Genomic DNA, 17569 nt, shown 5'->3' with positions numbered 1-17569 from the left:
CGGCTAGTTTTTTGTATTTTTAGTAGAGACGGGGTTTCACCGGGTTAGCCAGGATGGGCTCGATCTCCTGACCTCGTGATCCGCCCGTCTGGGCCTCCCAAAGTGCTGGGATTACAGGCTTGAGCCACCGCGCCCAGCCGAGAAATTATTTTTTAAACAGACATTTCAGCCGGGCGCGGTGGCTCACGCCTGTAATCCCAGCACTTTGGGAGGCCGAGACGGGTGGATCACGAGGTCAGGAGATCGAGACCATCCTGGCTAACCCGGGGAAACCCCGTCTCTACTAAAAAAATACAAAAAATTAGCCGGGTGAGGTGGCGGCGCCTGTAGTCCCAACTACTCGGGAGGCTGAGGCAGGAGAATGGCGTGAACCCGGGAGGCGGAGCTTGCAGTGAGCTGAGATCTGGCCACTGCACTCCAGGCTGGGCGACACAGCCAGACTCCGTCTCAAAAAAAAAAAAAAAAAAAACAGACATTTCTCAGTATTCTGAGTTAGAATATCTCAAGTGAAATGAAAGTGTCTACACTGAAGCAGATTATTTCTCCTTGGATTGCTTAAATCGTGGCATCTATACCAATTGTTAATATTCATTTTTGTTTTAAAAATACTAGTTATAACTATTTAACTTGTAAGGTCCACGACCCGAGCCTCTGAAAGCCATTTTTTGGCCATGATGCTACAGCTATCAATAACTTTATACCTGATATCAAAAGAATGGCTCTGTAGAGTAAAACACTGACAGTCTGTTCAAGCCTACACGTTGATACATGTGTAACTCAGATAATTCATTTTCTTTATGTTAAGAGCAAATATCTTTATTTAAATGATACTAGAGCTTCATGTTTTCTTCATTTTATTATATTGGTGTGTGCACGTGTGTGTGTGTGTACATGTGTGTATACATATATATCTTTTTAAAATATATGCATATATAACAAAAAATACTAGTTATAACTGAAGTATAAATTGCTTTTAAGTATTAGGCATCATGTCTAAAGGGTTGTATGTTTGTAATTTGGGAACTTTGATGTCAGATAGTATCAGACATTTTACCTCTTAATTTTTACCATTTTCTAAATAATTTTTTTTTTTCATTTCAGATAAAGAATAAACTTGTTTTAAGTTTGGGGATATAGAATCTCTGCATAATATTTGAAATTAAATCTTATAAGCAAGGTAGAGAACATAAAAAATGTTTGAAAAAGGAGTGTCTCACTCCTGAGATAATTAGTAGTTTATGAAAACTAATATTCTTTTGTACTTGCTCTCTAGGGAAAACAGACAAGGAGAGAAGCTCATCTTTAAATAGAAGAGATAGTAACCTACATTCATCTACTGATAAAGAACAAGCAGAAAGAAAGCCACGTGGTTAGTTGCTTCTAAATACAAATTTTAAATAGTTTTTTAAAAGAGGTATTTTATGTCAACATTGAATTGCTTGAAAAATCATTCCCAAAATTGGAAGCCAAAATATTCCTTCTTAAACTAAAAACTGTGCTTTGGTGCCATGCTTATTTGGCTAAAGCCAGAAAAATCTGTCTTTAAATGAACTATATAATTCCTGGCATCATCTGACAAGGGGTGGATAATGCAGCTGAGGAAGTAAATCACAGAATATTGGTATAGATAGGTGTGTACTGGAGGATTTGATTCACTTCCAGTATTTCATTAATTTGGATTTGGAAGTTGAAATACCTGGCCACATTTCGAACTTGAAAGCTTTGCCCTTGCTTCATAACATTACCCACATACATCCTTTGTGCATATTTTCACTGCTGATTATTCCCAAAATTTCACAGTGATTACTAAAGCATTTCTTTATATAAAGTAGTTTCTTTTCTTTCTCTCTTTCTTTCTTTTTTTTTTTGAAATAGAGTCTCGCTCTGTTGTCCAGGCTGGAGGGCAGTGGCACCAGCTCAGCTCACTGCAACCTCCACCTCCCGGGTTCAAGCGATTCTCCTGCCTCAGCTTCCCGAATAGCTGGGATTATAGGCGCCTGCCACCGCGCCTGGCTAATTTTTGTATTTTTAGTAGAAGTGGGGTTTTGCCATGTTGGTCAGGCTGGTCTTGATCAAACTCCTGATCTCAGGTGATCCACCCATCTCGGCCTCCCAAAGTGCTGGGATTACAGCTGTGAGCCACCGTGACTGGCCATAAAGTTTCTTTTTAACACCTTTCCCTAGCATTTTCCTTTCACGTGTATTTGTTGCTTTTTGTTTGATACCAAACCATTCCTTTATAGAAGACTCTCCACTTAATTGATTCAGGTCAAATCCTGTTAGAACAAATGTCATTGACACAGGGATCTTTATGAACGTGAAGATTTATTGGAGCAAGATATTTACAACAAAATTTACTTTTAACAAAAGTGTTTACTCACTTCCTTGGAGCCTTTGGCAGTGAACTTGACCATTATGATTTTCAGTACTGTCTATCTGTAGGAATCCTTGTAAAAGTTGTTTTGCCGTGTGCAACTTGATTTCCTCAAGTGTGAGTTCCTCCGTAAACTTCATACAGTGGGGAATGACTCTGTTTGAAATGTTACCTGGATTCTTTCCTTAGAGTTATTTTGGTATGTATGCTGTGGCCTTTCTCCTTTTATTCTGAGAATCTTTTCCTTGACAGTGCAGTCCAGTCAGATGACAGTGTTCAATCCTGGTATGTTTTGTGTTGCCGGGAAAGGTGCTGTTGAGAGCAGTTTGCATTGCTCTTTCTTGCTTTGCGTTTGTGAGACCTCCAATGGAATCCTTTGGATTTGTTTGCATTATATAGCTCGTTGCTCATATATCAGTTCTCAAGAGAATGATTTCATCAGTTGTCTGTTCAGCCCAACAAAAGCATCATTAGCCAGAAGCAGAAGTGCTGCTTCATTATCCAGTCCTGGAAAAGATGTTCCAGGTAACAGGTATATGGTGGAAAGCCAGGAGTTGTTAAGTGTTTGCATTTCAAAGCAGGCTTCATTACTGAATTTGTTGCATTTAGGCATCAAAATAGTTTGAATCAATAGTTATCATATTAGTGATTTTACCCAGCATTTGATGTTGCATATTTATTTTATGACTTCTAACATGGTAGGGCAGTTATGTGGGAGACAGGTAATTTGTGGGATGAGATAGCTAACTTTGGAGGTGGTTGTTAAATTTTAAAGCTCTATGGGTTTTAAAAATATAGAAAACCTTCACTCATATCAAGGGAGAAAGTTTTCTACTCTACCTTCCTTTTTTCCCCTAAAATATGGAAGAATAGCATAGAGCCACCCTTCAGCTTTTAGTTAGAGACCTAAAGATTGTTCCTAACATGAAACATCTTCAGGGTTATGTGGACTTTCATTTATAGTTTACATATAGTATTAGACTTGCCTTTGGATAGCTAGACCCCCCCCCCCCAATAATGGAAAGGGCTAATGCATTGTTCCTATGATTTTTTTCTCTTTTTTCCCCTCCACTTTTTCCTTTACAGTGTATATCCCACTCCCTTTGCTTTTTCTCTGTTAGTATTCATATGATTAGTAAAATGCATCTAAATGCTATTACAGACTTTCTTGTACTGCAGTCTTATTTCTTTTGTTCTAATTCCTGACTTTTTTATGCCCAATTATATGTATGTCAGGTTATTTTCTGCCAGTCTCCCTTTCCCACCGAATCTATGGTAAGATATTTCTATTACCACCATCCAAAAAACCTCAATATTTTGTCTTAAAAGTTTATAGCTAATAAAAATCCAGTTATACTATATTTTCTGCAGCACAAACTGTTGGTGTAATGTGGCCGTTTAGGCATACGTAGATATGTAAATAAAATGCTTTCTCCACTAAAAATGAGGGACTAAAAGATAACATTTAATTTTGCTAAAGATTTTATTCATAAGTAGTCAATCTTTGGTAATTTGGTCTATTTTAATTATTTGATAAGATTAGGTGAAAATTTGCCACCCATACTTAAAGATGAGGTGGCAGATAAATTTAACCAGGTATTTTTTTTTTTTTTTTAATTTAATTTACCAGGTCTTAAGCCACCTCCAAATACCTTTTGAAAAATATTTAATTAGGCCAGGCGTGGTATCTCATGCCTGTAATGCCAGCACTTTGGGAGGCTGAGGCAGGTGGATCACCTGAGGTCAAGAGTTCAAGACCAGCCTGGCAACATGGTGAAACCCCGTCTCTACTAAAAATACAAAATTTTCCGGGTGTGGTGGCACATGTCTGTAATCCCAGCTACTTGGGAGGCTGAGACAGGAGAATCGCTTGAACCTGGGAGGCGGAGGTTGCAGTGAGCCAAGATCGCGCCACTGCACTCCAGCCTGGGTGATAGAGCGAGACTCCATCTCAAAAAAAAAAAAAAAAAAAAAAATTAATCGTATAAGCAATAAATATTTCATGTAGAAGAAGTTTTTAATCTAATCCCCCATTATCCCAGTGCTCACTGGTAACTTCATATTTTTCTTTGCATTTTCTTTTTCACAAAATGAAATAACCTGTTTCCCATCTCCTATGTCCAAAATATTGCATATTATTACTCTTAGTGACTGCCTTAATATGGCCCACATTTCCTTTGGAACATTTGGATGGTATTTTCAATTTTTTCAATATTATAAACAGTAGTAATTAGCAACCTTATACAAGCATTTTTATGTATTTATGTAATTTTTTTTTCCTAAGGGTAAACCTAGAAGTAGAATTGCTCGAACAAACAGTATGTACTTTTTATGCTCCCCAGGGAAAATATACACATCTATACTCCCACCAGTGGTGATGAGGTTCTAAACATTGGTATTAATCACTTTCTTCCATCTTACCTGGCACCAAATATTATCATTTTTGTCCATTTGATAGGAAACATAAAATTAGATTGTTAAACGTGGAAGGGACCTTAGAGATCAAACCCACTCTGATTAATGTCTTATTACAGTTTTTAGTGTGGCGAGAAAATGCTCTCTCTTACATTCTATTCTAAAACATTAAAATATGGAGTGTCTTACATAATCACCTATAATGGTAAGATCTCTAGCCCTGGTGAAGATGTTTAGATTACTTTTAAAAAGGGTTGAAGACCTTGTGCTTTTTTGTGAAAATTATTCTGAAATATAGTATGATTAAAATAGAAACAGCTTATTGCAAACATCAACTTTGGAGAAGCATCTTATTTTCATCTGTAATAGACTATTGCCTTTACAACGACTGTTGTTAATGTTGCTTCTGAAGTACTGACTTTGTGATGGTTCTGTCCTGTGTCTGTCATCCATTTCACTAAACTTCTCCTGTGTTGTGTGTAATCCCTGTGCTTTTAATAAACAATCTCTTTTCTCTGTTCCTGTTCTTATACTGTGTACATGGTGCATCCTTTTCTTGTCAGATTTCTAACTTAGGGAATTTCATTCTCTGTCCTCATTCAGTTACAGGTGTCACCAATTATGTAATGCGGTATGTCACTGTACCCTTGCGTAAATGTACTAGTGACGAATTGAGGGCTGTTATGTTTCCCATGTCAGCAATGAAAATACCTCCTCAAACAAAAGTAGAAGAGGCTCCCTTGGAGAAAGTAGAGACACCTCCCAAGGCAAGTGTGGATGCACCCCCCCAGGTGAATGTGGAAGTATTCTGCAACACAAGCATGGAAGCATCCCCCAAGGCAAGTGTGGGCATGGCTGCTGAGGTGAGCACGGACTCATCCCCTGTGGCGAGTGTGGATGTGTCACCTGTGGTGAGCACATATGATTCTGAGATGAGCACGGACGCATCCCCCGAGTTGAGCATAGACACACCCCTGAAGGTATACCTGGAAACAGTTCCCAAGGTGAACATAGAAGCATCCCCGGAGGTGAGCCTGGAAGCACTCCCAGAGGTGAGTGTGGAGGCAACCCCAGAGGCAAGTGTGGAATCACCCCCAGAGGCGAGCCTGGAAGCACTCCCAGAAGCAAGTCTGGAAGCACCGTCAGAAGTGAGCATGGAAGCAGCCCTAGAGGGGAACCTGGAAGCACCTCCCAAGGGGAGTGCAGAAGGTGCCCCCAAGGAGAGTGTGAAAGGGTCACCCAAAGAGAGCATGGAGGCGTCTCCTGAGGCAATGGTGAAAGCATCCTCCAAGACATCCCTTGAAGCAAGCATGGAAGCATCTCCCAAGGCAAAAGCGAGAGACGCTCCAAAGGTTTGTCAAGTGCCTGTTATTGACAAATTTTCTATTAAAATATGTATATTTTGTTGTATAGTTCAAAATAGGTCAGATTTTACAACATAACCGGCATATTATTTACAGTATTCTGCAATATAATTAATAAAATAGGTTAACTCACTTAAACTAGGAATTTAAAATTCTCTGATGTCCATTGTACCACTTTTCCTCCAAAGCTGAAATATTAGTGAGTTTTTATTAGAAGGGAGAAAATGTAAGTTTATATGAACTGTGTTTCTAAACTCTGAAGAAATGTTTTTTGAGAAATGTTTTAAACCCTGAATTAGGATTTGGAAATTGAGTTTGGTTTTGAAGGATAGTATTTCTTTTAAACCTGTTATTTCTGTGATCTCCTGGAATTGTGTAATGTAAATTGTTAGTCCAGAAGCAAATATCAATGTCCTGATTCTCATGCTCTAAAAGAAAATTGCAGTTTAAAGAATTCTAATTGTGTTTTATTCAGAATGTTTTTCTCTTAAAAAAAAAAAAAAAGCCAGCTACAGTAAAATAATTGTTAGTAATTTACTATATTGTGTTTACCTGTTCAGAAATCAGACATGGAAAAACAGGCCTTAACCCTTATTGCCAAGAAGCGTCTATCATCATACACTGAGTGTTATAAATGGTCATTATCTCCTGCAAATGTCTGTGGTCTGCCATCTCCCATCAGCACTAAGTAAGCAGCTTATTTGCAACTGTTCCTGATAGGCATTTTACTAGAACAAATTCCGTGTCAATGTTTGATGAGTGAAATAATATAGTATGCATGGTAACACAAATGTAAAGGGGAAAAAGCCTGTAAAAAGGGATTTACTGTTCAGAAAAATTCCCCGATTATAATGTCACCTCATAATATCATCTTAAATTTTACGAAATTGTACACTGAAAATTAATTAGCAAATGTGTATTCCTTTTTCTCAGCAGGCAAATCCAAAAGAACCGCCCTCCATCACCATTACCACTTATTTCAAAACAGTCACCACCGACTTCTTTTCCTTATAAAATGATGCCTATTCAACACACCATGTCTGTGCAAAGTGCATCAAATACTGTCAAAAAGAAAAATGAAACAACAGTTTCTAAAACCACTAACAGATGTGAGGCTTTGAGCCAAAGGCATATGATCTATGAAGGTAAGTTCTTGCACTAAGAAGTTTATCTCTAGCAACACAGAAAATCTTACTGTATTCTGGGAAAGGTTCACTTCATTTTATTCCCCAATTGAGAGAACTTTAGGGAATTATTTTCCTTTTAGATAAAGAGAATCTAACCAATCTCTGGTACATTGGAATGTATCCTCTCTGTTTGTTTGTCCTTGCCAAAGCTTTCTTCTCACCCCTTTGTTTTGAAAAATCCATTTTTGGAACTGCTTTTAAAAGCATAAGTCTGGCCAGGCATGGTAGCTCATGCCTGTAATCCCAGCACTTTGGGAGGCTGAGGTGAGAGGATTGCTTGAGCCCAGGAGTTTGAGACCAGCCCAGGCAATATAGGAGAGAGACCCCTGTTTCTACAGAAAAAAAAAAAAAAAAAAAAATTAGCCTGATGTGGAAAGGGTAGGCTGTATATTCTGTTATGGGATTGAGGATAAGAGTAAGCCATATTATACTATAACTGCCTAGCTTAAGGTGGTACACATCTATAGTCCCAGCTAGTAGGGAGGCTGAGGTGGGAGGATTGCCTGAGACCAGGAGGTGGAGGCTGCAGTGAGCCGTGATAGTGCCTCTCCACTCTAGTCTGGATGAGAGAGCGAGATCCTGTATCAAAAAAAAGCACAGGTCGGATGAGAGGTTTGGTCTAGGTGATTCCTAAGATCCCTTCTAGTTCTGATAGTGATGGTTCTTGGAGAGAGCATATCCACTCGTGGATGAGCAGATTTTTCCCAAGATTTAGGTTCGTTTCTATATATAGGCCATAATGTGGTGTCCCTTGATTTGTGTAGTATTCCTGAAAGTGCCATATTGCTATTTTGCCCGTCACATGCATTCTTAATACCCATGGACATTACTTAATTTCAAAAACACACTGGGGAATTTTGCTTTTTTAGGGAATTCCACAGTGAATTTTTTGGTAACAGAAAAAAATCTTTTAATTACAGATTACTCATTCCTGATATGCCTTCTCATTTTCATATGTGATTTATTTAAAATAAATCAGTTATATAGACCGAAATATTATAATATGCCTTCGTGTACTCACCTTATTTTACTGATTGTCTTGGTTTTGTTATCTACAGTTAGCTACTCTATGATCAACCAAATGTACACACTATTATCAAGGTTTAGCTAAATAGTAATTATATAGTAAAAATGATGGACAAATCTCAAAATGTATGCCAAATGTATTTTTGTTTGAGTATTGAAGATACTTGTACCCTTCGTTTGGACCAAGCGTAAGCTTGTCTTCCTCTATATTCAGTATTTCTTACTCTTTTCCCATGGGATTAGTTGATTCAGTTATCTCAAAACCACTAAAAGGAAAGTAGAAGTACATTATTCCATTTTGGAACAAGTAGGTGTTAAAAAGAAAATGCTACAGCTATTGTTGGGGGTGCAGTTTGAACAAAATCTGTTACATAATCGCCTGTAGTTTGCTTGTGATTTATAAATTGTGGACTATGCACATATATATATATATATTTTAATGTTTTGGATTGTGTTGCACTTCTTTGTTGGAGTGAGAGATGATTAGCTCTCTAAACTAACTGTTGCACATATTTATTTAAACTAGAGTCTGGTAATAAGAGTACTGCAGGTATTATGAATGCCGAGGCGGCAACAAAAATTTTGACAGAATTACGCCGCCTTGCTCGTGAACAAAAAGAAAAAGAGGAAGAAGAAAGACAACGGGAAGAAATGCAGGGAAGGTCAGCACAAAGTCTTCCTTCCTATACTATAAATCTTGAGTAGGGCCCAAATTTTTGAAAGTCAAAATTTTACCCTCAAGTTATAAATTCTCAAGGAACAATTGACTTCAGTGAGGATCAGAAGTGCCTCATTGCCTGTATAGGAAGCATTTCAAGCCCTTGTAAATGGCTAAGCTAAGGACCCTGGTGTGTGGATAAATGGCACAGTCCTTTTTAGCCTCCATACATCATGTGCCATTAAGGTGTGCTAGGAGGATGCACAGAGACCAAACTCACATTCAGGATTTGAACTCTCAGCACCAGAGTGGTATATAAGAACCTATCTGTTTGTGTTCACTAGTGTCAGCCCTTTATTTTAAAAGACTTGTAATGTCAGGATTTTTAAACCTGAAAATTATACTTACGTTACGTTTTACTTTTCCTGTGATCTTTGTGACACCTGTATCCCATCAGGCCAGTGAGTCATTGCTAGAAGGATTTCCTTTGTAGGCAGCAAATCTCCTGTACAGTTGTGTATATTCAAATTCTAGCAAAGGTTTCTTGCTCCTCCATCTTGAGGCCTATTTTATGTCGGGCCTTGTAATGTAAACCTCTGTCCACTGGCTGCAGGGAATAACAACAGTACTGACTTTGCTTTTAAGTATTTAGTGTTATTTGAAATAATCATACATTTTCCATATGCTTACATGGGCCTGGGAAAAAGAAGGGAATATTATGAATTACAAAAAAAAACTGTAACTCAAAGAATATTATTCATCGCTTCATATAAACAGAGCTGATTTAGCATTTGAAAGTGCTGAATACTAGGGAGCCACCAGACTCTGCTCTAAATTATCTCTGTAATCCCCACGAGAGATTGGGTGTGAGCAAGTGTAAATAAGGCCTTTTAGGGGATGTCGTGTCTCAAAGACAGTTAAGGAATGATTTCCTCTCACGTATGTGTGTTTTTTAATAAGCAAAGTTATCTATTACTTGATTGAAATATTTTTCTGCTCCCGAGGGCTAGTTTTTCTCTTTAAAAAGGGTGGAATTGTGTAATTGCTATATAGTAACAACACAGAAGATGTAGTGACTCTGGTGTAGATATAAATTGTATTACTATACATAGGAAGTTTCACTGTAAAAACTCACATACTACTGCAAGCTGAGTATGATAGCAATCAAGATGAACACTAACAATTATTTAAATACTCTCAGGGTCATTAAGAAATCAAAAGACGTGGCAAAGGAAGCAGTTGGAGGCCAAGCAGAAGACCTCTGGAAACTCAAAGATGGGCAGCGACCAAAGGAGACTAAAAAGAAGAAAGGATGGCTGGATCAGGAAGACCAGGAAGCACCACTGCAGGTTTGCTGGCTTGACACTTTATCAGGGGATAAGAACCAGATTATAAAGTTCAGATGGAACCCAAAGCAAAAATCTCTGTCTCTGAGAAAGAAGACATGAGCAGATTCTCTGGCTGCTTTTTTTTTTTTTTTTTTTTTTTTTGAGACAGTTTTACTCTTCTCAGCCAGGCTGGAGTGCAATGGCGCGGTCTTGGCTCACTGCAACCGCTGCCTCCCAGGTCCAAGCCATTCTCCTGCCTCAGCCTCCCAAGTAGCTGGGATTACAGGCGTCTGACACCACGCTCAGCTCATTTTTGTATTTTTGGTAGAGATGGGGTTTTACCATGTTGGCCAGGCTGGTCTTGAACTCCTGACCTCAGGTGATCCACCTGCCTCAGCTTCCCAAAGTGCTGGGATTACAGGTGTGAGCCACTGCGCCCAACCTCTGGCTGCATTTCTATGTTATAGTCTCTATTACCCAGTACCACTGCAAGCCATTGTCAGTCACCCTCAGAAAACCATAGAATATTTTCCTAGTGAAATAAGCAGAAAACAGCAAATTGTGTAGTCCTTAATTTGAAATCCAAATTACTTAAACAGATTCAACATCCTACATTGGTTTCCCCCATCTTGCATTCTGTGGTACCACATACAACTCCATCAACTGGACCTTATACCCCTGTGACAGATAAGGTAAACCATAAATACTTCTACAAGTTTAAAATCATTAACTGATAAGAATGTCTCATCTATCTAAAGTCAAATTATTGGGTAAATAAATGCCCAAACTGAACTCAGATTATACTGTTTGAATTATTACCACAGCCCAATTTATATTCCCAGTTTTTAGTGTATCATTCACCAGCATTGGTCATATGTTATATATGATTGTTTATGCTTGCATTTCTCAGGAAGGTGCCTTCAAGAATTCTCTCAGTGCTTTTGAGAAATGTCAGGCTGTTCACTCCTGTTACTGTGTTAATGGATAGCTTCACAGTCACATACTTTGAATTAGGATGGTATGATGTTCATAACGATGACCCTGTGGTCCTGAATCCTCAAGACAACATTTAGCCTAGCTTTGTGCATTCTAACTAGTGCTTTGAAAATTGACAGTCCACAAATACCATAATATAGGACCCCTCATCCAAAAGGTTGCACTCTTTTGTTATGCTAGATAACATTTTACCATTGAAATTTTTAAACTGGAGTTCTCTGATGTCACTCAGGTATCTTGAGATTAAATGATATTTTTATACAAATTTCCTAGAAAGGGGATGCCAACATAAAAGCTCAAGAGGAAGCTGACAAACGCAAGAAAGAACACGAGAGAATTATGTTACAAAATTTACAAGAACGGTTAGAAAGGAAAAAGGTACTCACTGTCTGTTTGGGGGGACTTGATTCTGTGTTTTAAACAGTGTTGGGCACCTGATATCAGCATGTTTTTAAGAATCACAAATCTGATATATGCTAGCTCCTGGTGGCTTTTCCACTTGATTCTCTTCTTTATCCAAGGATCTGACCTCTCCTACATAGAAGGCTGTCCTCTTACTGATCATGCCTCCCACTCATGGACCCTTGGAGGCCATTACAGTGATGCCTCACTATATCAAACCTCTGGTAACAAAACTCCTCTGAGCAGAAGGACTCCAGTCATGGTAGGGGTTGGTGGAAGTTAAGACTTTCTTCTAAACTGGCTGGAAATTGCAGCAAGTACATGGGAAGAAGCAGAAACTGCAGGCCTCTTTGAGAGGCCAAGGTGCAGGCTGTTTTTAAGGTAGGGCCACATGTGAGCTCATCTGGCAGCCCTGGTCCAGGCTGAGTTGCTGCAAGGCCTATCTGGTAGTAGATTGGTCACCTTGAGGGGACCAGGGAGCTGCAAGTCTCCTCACTGCAGGGAAAGAAGTGTGCACAGGAGAGAGAATTCCTGTCCTTCCCTAGAAGTATATTTTTCCTCCACCTCCCATCTTCTCTCTTCATTAACACAATAACAGTGTGGCATCATTGAGGTGTATTATTTTCACTAACATTGGCTTCAGGAATCAACTGAAGACTAAAGACTAAAATTATGTTAAAAGCTCTAATTGGTTTGCAATAATATATGCTTAGCCTAAGTAATGAATTTCTGCATATGCAAAATTAGGAGTGAGATGTCATCATTTGGATGTTTGTGTTATAACAAATACGGCAGTCATTCAGGGCATTTTATAGCTGAAACTGGGATTGGGATAGGAAACTCAACTGCCACCATAAGCCTTTTGTTGGTAATATTTGTGGTTTTGGAGCAATCACTACCATTGTCCACCTCTGTGAAATGGGGATAATCAACTCCTTTAGGATAACTGTTTGGTTTCTCAACTGTTTTCATGTTTGAATTTTTCTTTCCCTTTAAATAGAGAATAGAAGAAATTATGAAGCGGACGAGAAAGACAGATGTGAATGCCTCAAAGGTAGTCCCCATGCTCCTACTAGCAGTGTATAAGAATGCCTCTTGTTTCACATTATTGCCGAGTTTTTCACTTTACCCAATCTGGTGGTAATGAAATAAAGTATTACATTTGTATTTCCCTGATTATTAACAAGGTTGACCATGTTTTCATATTTTTAGTTAGCTCTCATGTTTTCTTTTGTGTGAAATGTTTTTTTTCGATCTTTTGCCCAAGACTTTTGGGTTGATTTGTCTCATTTGTAGTTCTTTAAATGTTATAGATACTGCTTCTTTTTTGGTTATGTGTTGCAGATATCTTCCCCCAGTTTACAGCTTATCTTTCTTTTTCTTTTTTTCTTTTTTTGTTTGTATACAATGTGTAATGATCAAATCAGGATAATTAGCAAATCCATCACCTCAGATGCTGATCATTTTTCTCTCTTTTTTTTTTTTTTTTTGAGACAGAGTCCCGCCCTGTCACCCAGGCTAGAGCGTAGTGGTGTGATCTCAGCTCACTGCAACCTCCACCTCCTGGGTTCAAGTGATTCTCCTGCCTTAACCTCCTGAGTAGCTGGGATTACAGGGGTGTGCCGCCATGCCTAGCTATTTTTGTATTACTAGTAGAGACAGGGTGACAGGGTTTCACCATGTTGGCCACACTGGTCTCGAACTCCTGACCTCAGGCTATCCACCCGCCTTAGCCTCCCAAAGTGCTGGGATTACAGGTGTGAGCCACCATGCCCGGCCAGCTTATCTTTTCTTAATGTTGTCCTCTTCTGGATAGAAGCTTCTGATTTTTTCTTTTTTTTTTTTTTTTTGAAATAGTCTTACTCTGTCACCCAGGCAGGAGCACAGTGGTGCAGTCTTGGCTCACTGCAACCTCCACCTCCCAAGGTCAAGTGATCCACCCATCTCACCCTTCCAAGTAGCTGAGACTACAGGTGCACGCCACCACACCTGGCTAATTTTTTATTTTTTTGTAGAAACAGGATTTTGCCGTTTCTAAAACTCCTGGGCTCAAGCAGTCCACCCGCTTCAGCCTCCCAAAGTGCTGGGATTTCATGCTTGAGCCACCATGCCCTGCATTCTGATTTTAATATTGTTGAATTGACCAGTATTTTCTGATGACTAATGAAGTCAGGCACCTTTTCATAAATGCTTACTGGCCTGTTGGAGATTCACTTTGGTGAAGTACCTTTTCAAGTCATTTGCCCATTTTCCTATTTTGTCACCTGCCTTTTTCTGATTGAATTGTAGGCATTTTTACCTACACTGGTTAGGAGTCCTTTGGAGATATATATATATTGCAGGTATCTTCTTCCATGCCATAGTTTGCCTCACACTCTCCTAATGTCTGTTGATGAACCAGACGTAAGTTCTTCATTTTAACAAGCTTAAATTTATCATTTTTTTCCCTTATAGTGAGTGTTTTTGTGGTCTGTTTCATAATTATTTACCTACCCCAATGTCATGTCTTTTGATGGAGCACATGTAGTCAAGGCCTTTTTCCTCCAGATTCTGTGCTTTTTACATTCTGTGCTATAAGACTGATATTTTGTCTGTTTGCAATTACCCAGTTGTGGTCATTTACATTAAGTGACATGAGAATTTAGAGTAGAAATGTCATTTCCAAAAAGTGCTGGGAGTCATCATGTCAGAGTTCATTCAACTCATTAGGAGTTTTGCCTCAAGCAGCAACCTAAGGCTGGGTGCAGTGGCTCACATCTGTAATCCCAGCACTTTAGGAGGCCAAGGCAAGAGGAGCTCTTCAGCCCAGGAGCTCAAGACCAACCTGGACAACATAGTGTGAGAACTTGTCTCTATAAAAAAAAATTAAAAATTAGCCAGGTGTGGTGGCATGCGTCTGTAGTCCCAGCTGCTTGGGAGGCTGAGACAGGAGGATCACTTGAGTCCCGAAGTTTGAGGCTGCAATGAGCTATGATCGTGCCACTGCACTCCATCCTGGGCAACAGAGTGAGACTTTGTCCCCCCACCAAAAAAAAAAAAAAAAAAACAGCAGTCAAAAACGTTTTAGCTATTCACTGACTAGTCCCATCCCGCCTTAGTTAAGGTTCTGAGCAGGCAGAGAACAAATGCCAACACAAAGCTATAGTCCCTTGGCTCCTGCCCAGGGAAATCTTTCATTCTTGAGTGTCTTCCTAGCCAAAAGACACAGCTACGGGCACCTGTCCCTATCCTCTGTAGATTCTTGGGGCCAGTTAAAAGAGGTTAGATTTTTTTACCTTTTTGTTGAAATGACAAAAGTTAGCCATCAATCCAGCTTTGAAGCAGACTTCGTTGACATTCTAAACCAGGATGATTGAATATTAGTCATAATCAAGATTTCCTTTTTTTAATCATAGGTCACAGAAACATCCAGCCATGACATATATGAAGAGGCTGAGGCTGACAACGAAGAAAGCGACAAGGACTCATTGAATGAAATGTTTCCATCAGGTTAGTCACAATTTAGGAGCTAGACTGCTTAGGTTCATATCCAGGGGCTCCTCTGCTTTTGAGCTGTGTGGCTTTGGGCAGGTCACTTAACCTTTCTGTGCTGAGTTTTTCCCATCTGAAAAAGGGGAAGCCAATGTCCTTTTCCTAGAGTGGATATGAGATTTCAGTGAGGTAAATCCATGTAATGCTAAAAACAGTGTCTGACACATAAACTCTCAATAAATAACAGCTGCTGCTGCTTATTATTTTAAAGATCATGCTAATAGGCTGTAGACAGCAGCTCTTTCTCAGTTGAATGTGAGGATTGCCAGCATTTCAGAGCTCAACTCCTCAAGGCATCCATGATTGACCACAGGTGGAATTCCACTTTCCACTTCATTAAGAAAAATTGAATGCTTTCTCAAATGTCTGGACTCCCTTACAAGTAGGAACCACTTTGTAGTAACAGTAATTGCCATTTGAGAAAACATTATTTGTCCATATTTTTCCCGCCAGTGGATATTGAACAGGAAAGTCAGGTCCTCTACTAGGTGCTGGGAATGAAGGGGTGAAAAGACAAGGCCTGAGCTTGAAGGAGCTATAGCCAGTGGGAAGACAAATATATGAGCAAACCATAATACTGCCACAAGATGATTGGGTTGAAAGAAGTTTGGTGAAAATACAATGAGAACATAGCAGTAAGAGCTCCTCAGTCTGCCTTAGGGCATTGAGGAAAGCCGAAGGTAGGAGGTAACATTAGAGGTAAGATGAGGCTGGGCAGTGGCTCACGCCTGTAATCCCAGCACTTTGGGAGGCCAAGGTGGGCAGATCACGAGGCCAGGAGATCAAGACCATCCTGGCTAACAGGATGAAATCCCGTCTCTACTAAAAATACAAAAAATTAGCCAGGCGTGGTGGTGGGCGCCTGTAGTCCCAGCTGCTTGGGAAGCTGAGGCAGGAGAATGGTGTGAACCTGGGAGGCGGAACTTGCAGTGAGTGAAGATCGTGCCTCCGTCCCAAGAAAAAAAAAAAATTAGAGGTAAGACGAAATGCATAAACAGAATTGGCTAGGTGAGTGATCAGGGGAGGGGCGAGAATCTGGAGCAGTCTTATCTCTGGTTGTTATTCTTTCCTAGCAAAGGAAAAAGGACAGATTCCTTAATGGTAGCCTCTTGGTGCCTCGAGGGCAGGGTGAGTGTGTGTGCTGAGCAGTGGCCCGAGACATGGCTCGGGAAACTCTGTGACTGCTGGGCCTGCCTCCCAGGAGTACTGCTGCTTGACTCTTCCTGCCTTCAGACAGGCGATACCCACTCCTCATCCCATCAGGATCACAGCCTTCACTTTTTCTTGAATTCGTTATTGAAACTCCATATTTAATTGTGTTATTTTTTTTCTAGCCATTCTAAATGGCACAGGCTCACCTCCCAAATTTAAAATACCGTTCAACAATGCCAAGAAAATGACACACAAGCTGGTATTTCTAGAAGACGGTTCCAGCCAGGTCCGTAAAGAGCCAAAAACATATTTTAATGGTGATTTGAAAAACTTCAGACAAAAAAGCGTGAAAGACACTTCAACACGGGAAGTAGTTTCAAGGTGAGTCACTTAGTCAGCTTATCTAAATAAACTTGGCAGGATTATGATTGACATTCTTAAAATGCTAAATAATATGATCTCTTGTGCTCTTAGTTTTTACCAAACACCATGTCACGTATTTGACTTAACAGAAATAAACTCATCCCCACAACAGCCTTGCTAAGTAAAGATCATCATCCCCATTTATAAAGACAAGGAGACTGAGGTGCAGAGAGGGTAGGGGCTTTATTTGCCCAATATCCTGCTATTAAAGGGCAGAGCCCAAATTCAATTCCAGATACATCTGGCCCCAAACTTTACTTTCGTTCACATTGGTTAATGTTATCTCATGAAGTTGGGCAAGAAGACATTTGTGGAGTGATTGCAATATACCAGGCATTTTATATTACCTATTTCAATTATCAACACAACTCTGAGTGTGACAGTAATATCCTCATTTTATTATTTTTTTATTTTATTTTTTTAAGAGATGAGGTTTCACCAGATTGGCCAGGCTGGTCTTGAACCTCTTGGGCTCAAGTGATCTGCCCACCTTGGCCTCCCAGAGTGCTGGGATTACAGGCATAAGCCACCACGCCCGGCCATAATATGCTCATTTTCAGTGTAAGGAAACAAGGTCAGAAGTTAGGTCAGGAGAGCAGGAACTGATTCATGGAAAGGAACGCTACATGGGCAATTGCCTGAGAAGACGTTCACCTGCAAGGCCCACAGGAACAGGAGTCTGCTGAGAGGTGTGATGATGTAGAAGGAGCACT

General features: G+C 39.7%; 1 protein-coding gene across 2 annotated transcripts in view; it reads left to right on the top strand.

Moving 5' to 3' along the window:
- The window catches only part of MAP7D3 (MAP7 domain containing 3), a 36028-nt gene that overhangs the window by 14934 nt on the left and 3525 nt on the right, over nucleotides 1–17569 (top strand). The window contains exons 7-17 of one of the 2 annotated variants that reach the window (XM_025371883.1): nucleotides 1274–1369; nucleotides 5393–5817; nucleotides 5890–6141; nucleotides 6714–6841; nucleotides 7087–7298; nucleotides 8893–9028; nucleotides 10226–10373; nucleotides 11622–11726; nucleotides 12751–12804; nucleotides 15146–15239; nucleotides 16616–16814. In XM_025371883.1, coding sequence (XP_025227668.1) covers nucleotides 1274–1369; nucleotides 5393–5817; nucleotides 5890–6141; nucleotides 6714–6841; nucleotides 7087–7298; nucleotides 8893–9028; nucleotides 10226–10373; nucleotides 11622–11726; nucleotides 12751–12804; nucleotides 15146–15239; nucleotides 16616–16814 — 1849 coding nt within the window. Of the gene's footprint in view, nucleotides 1–1273; nucleotides 1370–5392; nucleotides 6142–6713; nucleotides 6842–7086; nucleotides 7299–8892; nucleotides 9029–10225; nucleotides 10374–11621; nucleotides 11727–12750; nucleotides 12805–15145; nucleotides 15240–16615; nucleotides 16815–17569 lie in introns of both variants that reach the window. The other variant, XM_025371882.1, reaches the window with a different exon arrangement.

The sequence above is a fragment of the Theropithecus gelada genome, chromosome X, assembly GCF_003255815.1.
Source record: "Theropithecus gelada isolate Dixy chromosome X, Tgel_1.0, whole genome shotgun sequence".
In the NCBI taxonomy this organism is placed as follows: domain Eukaryota; kingdom Metazoa; phylum Chordata; class Mammalia; order Primates; family Cercopithecidae; genus Theropithecus; species Theropithecus gelada.
This window is presented reverse-complemented; position numbering and strand designations above follow the sequence as displayed.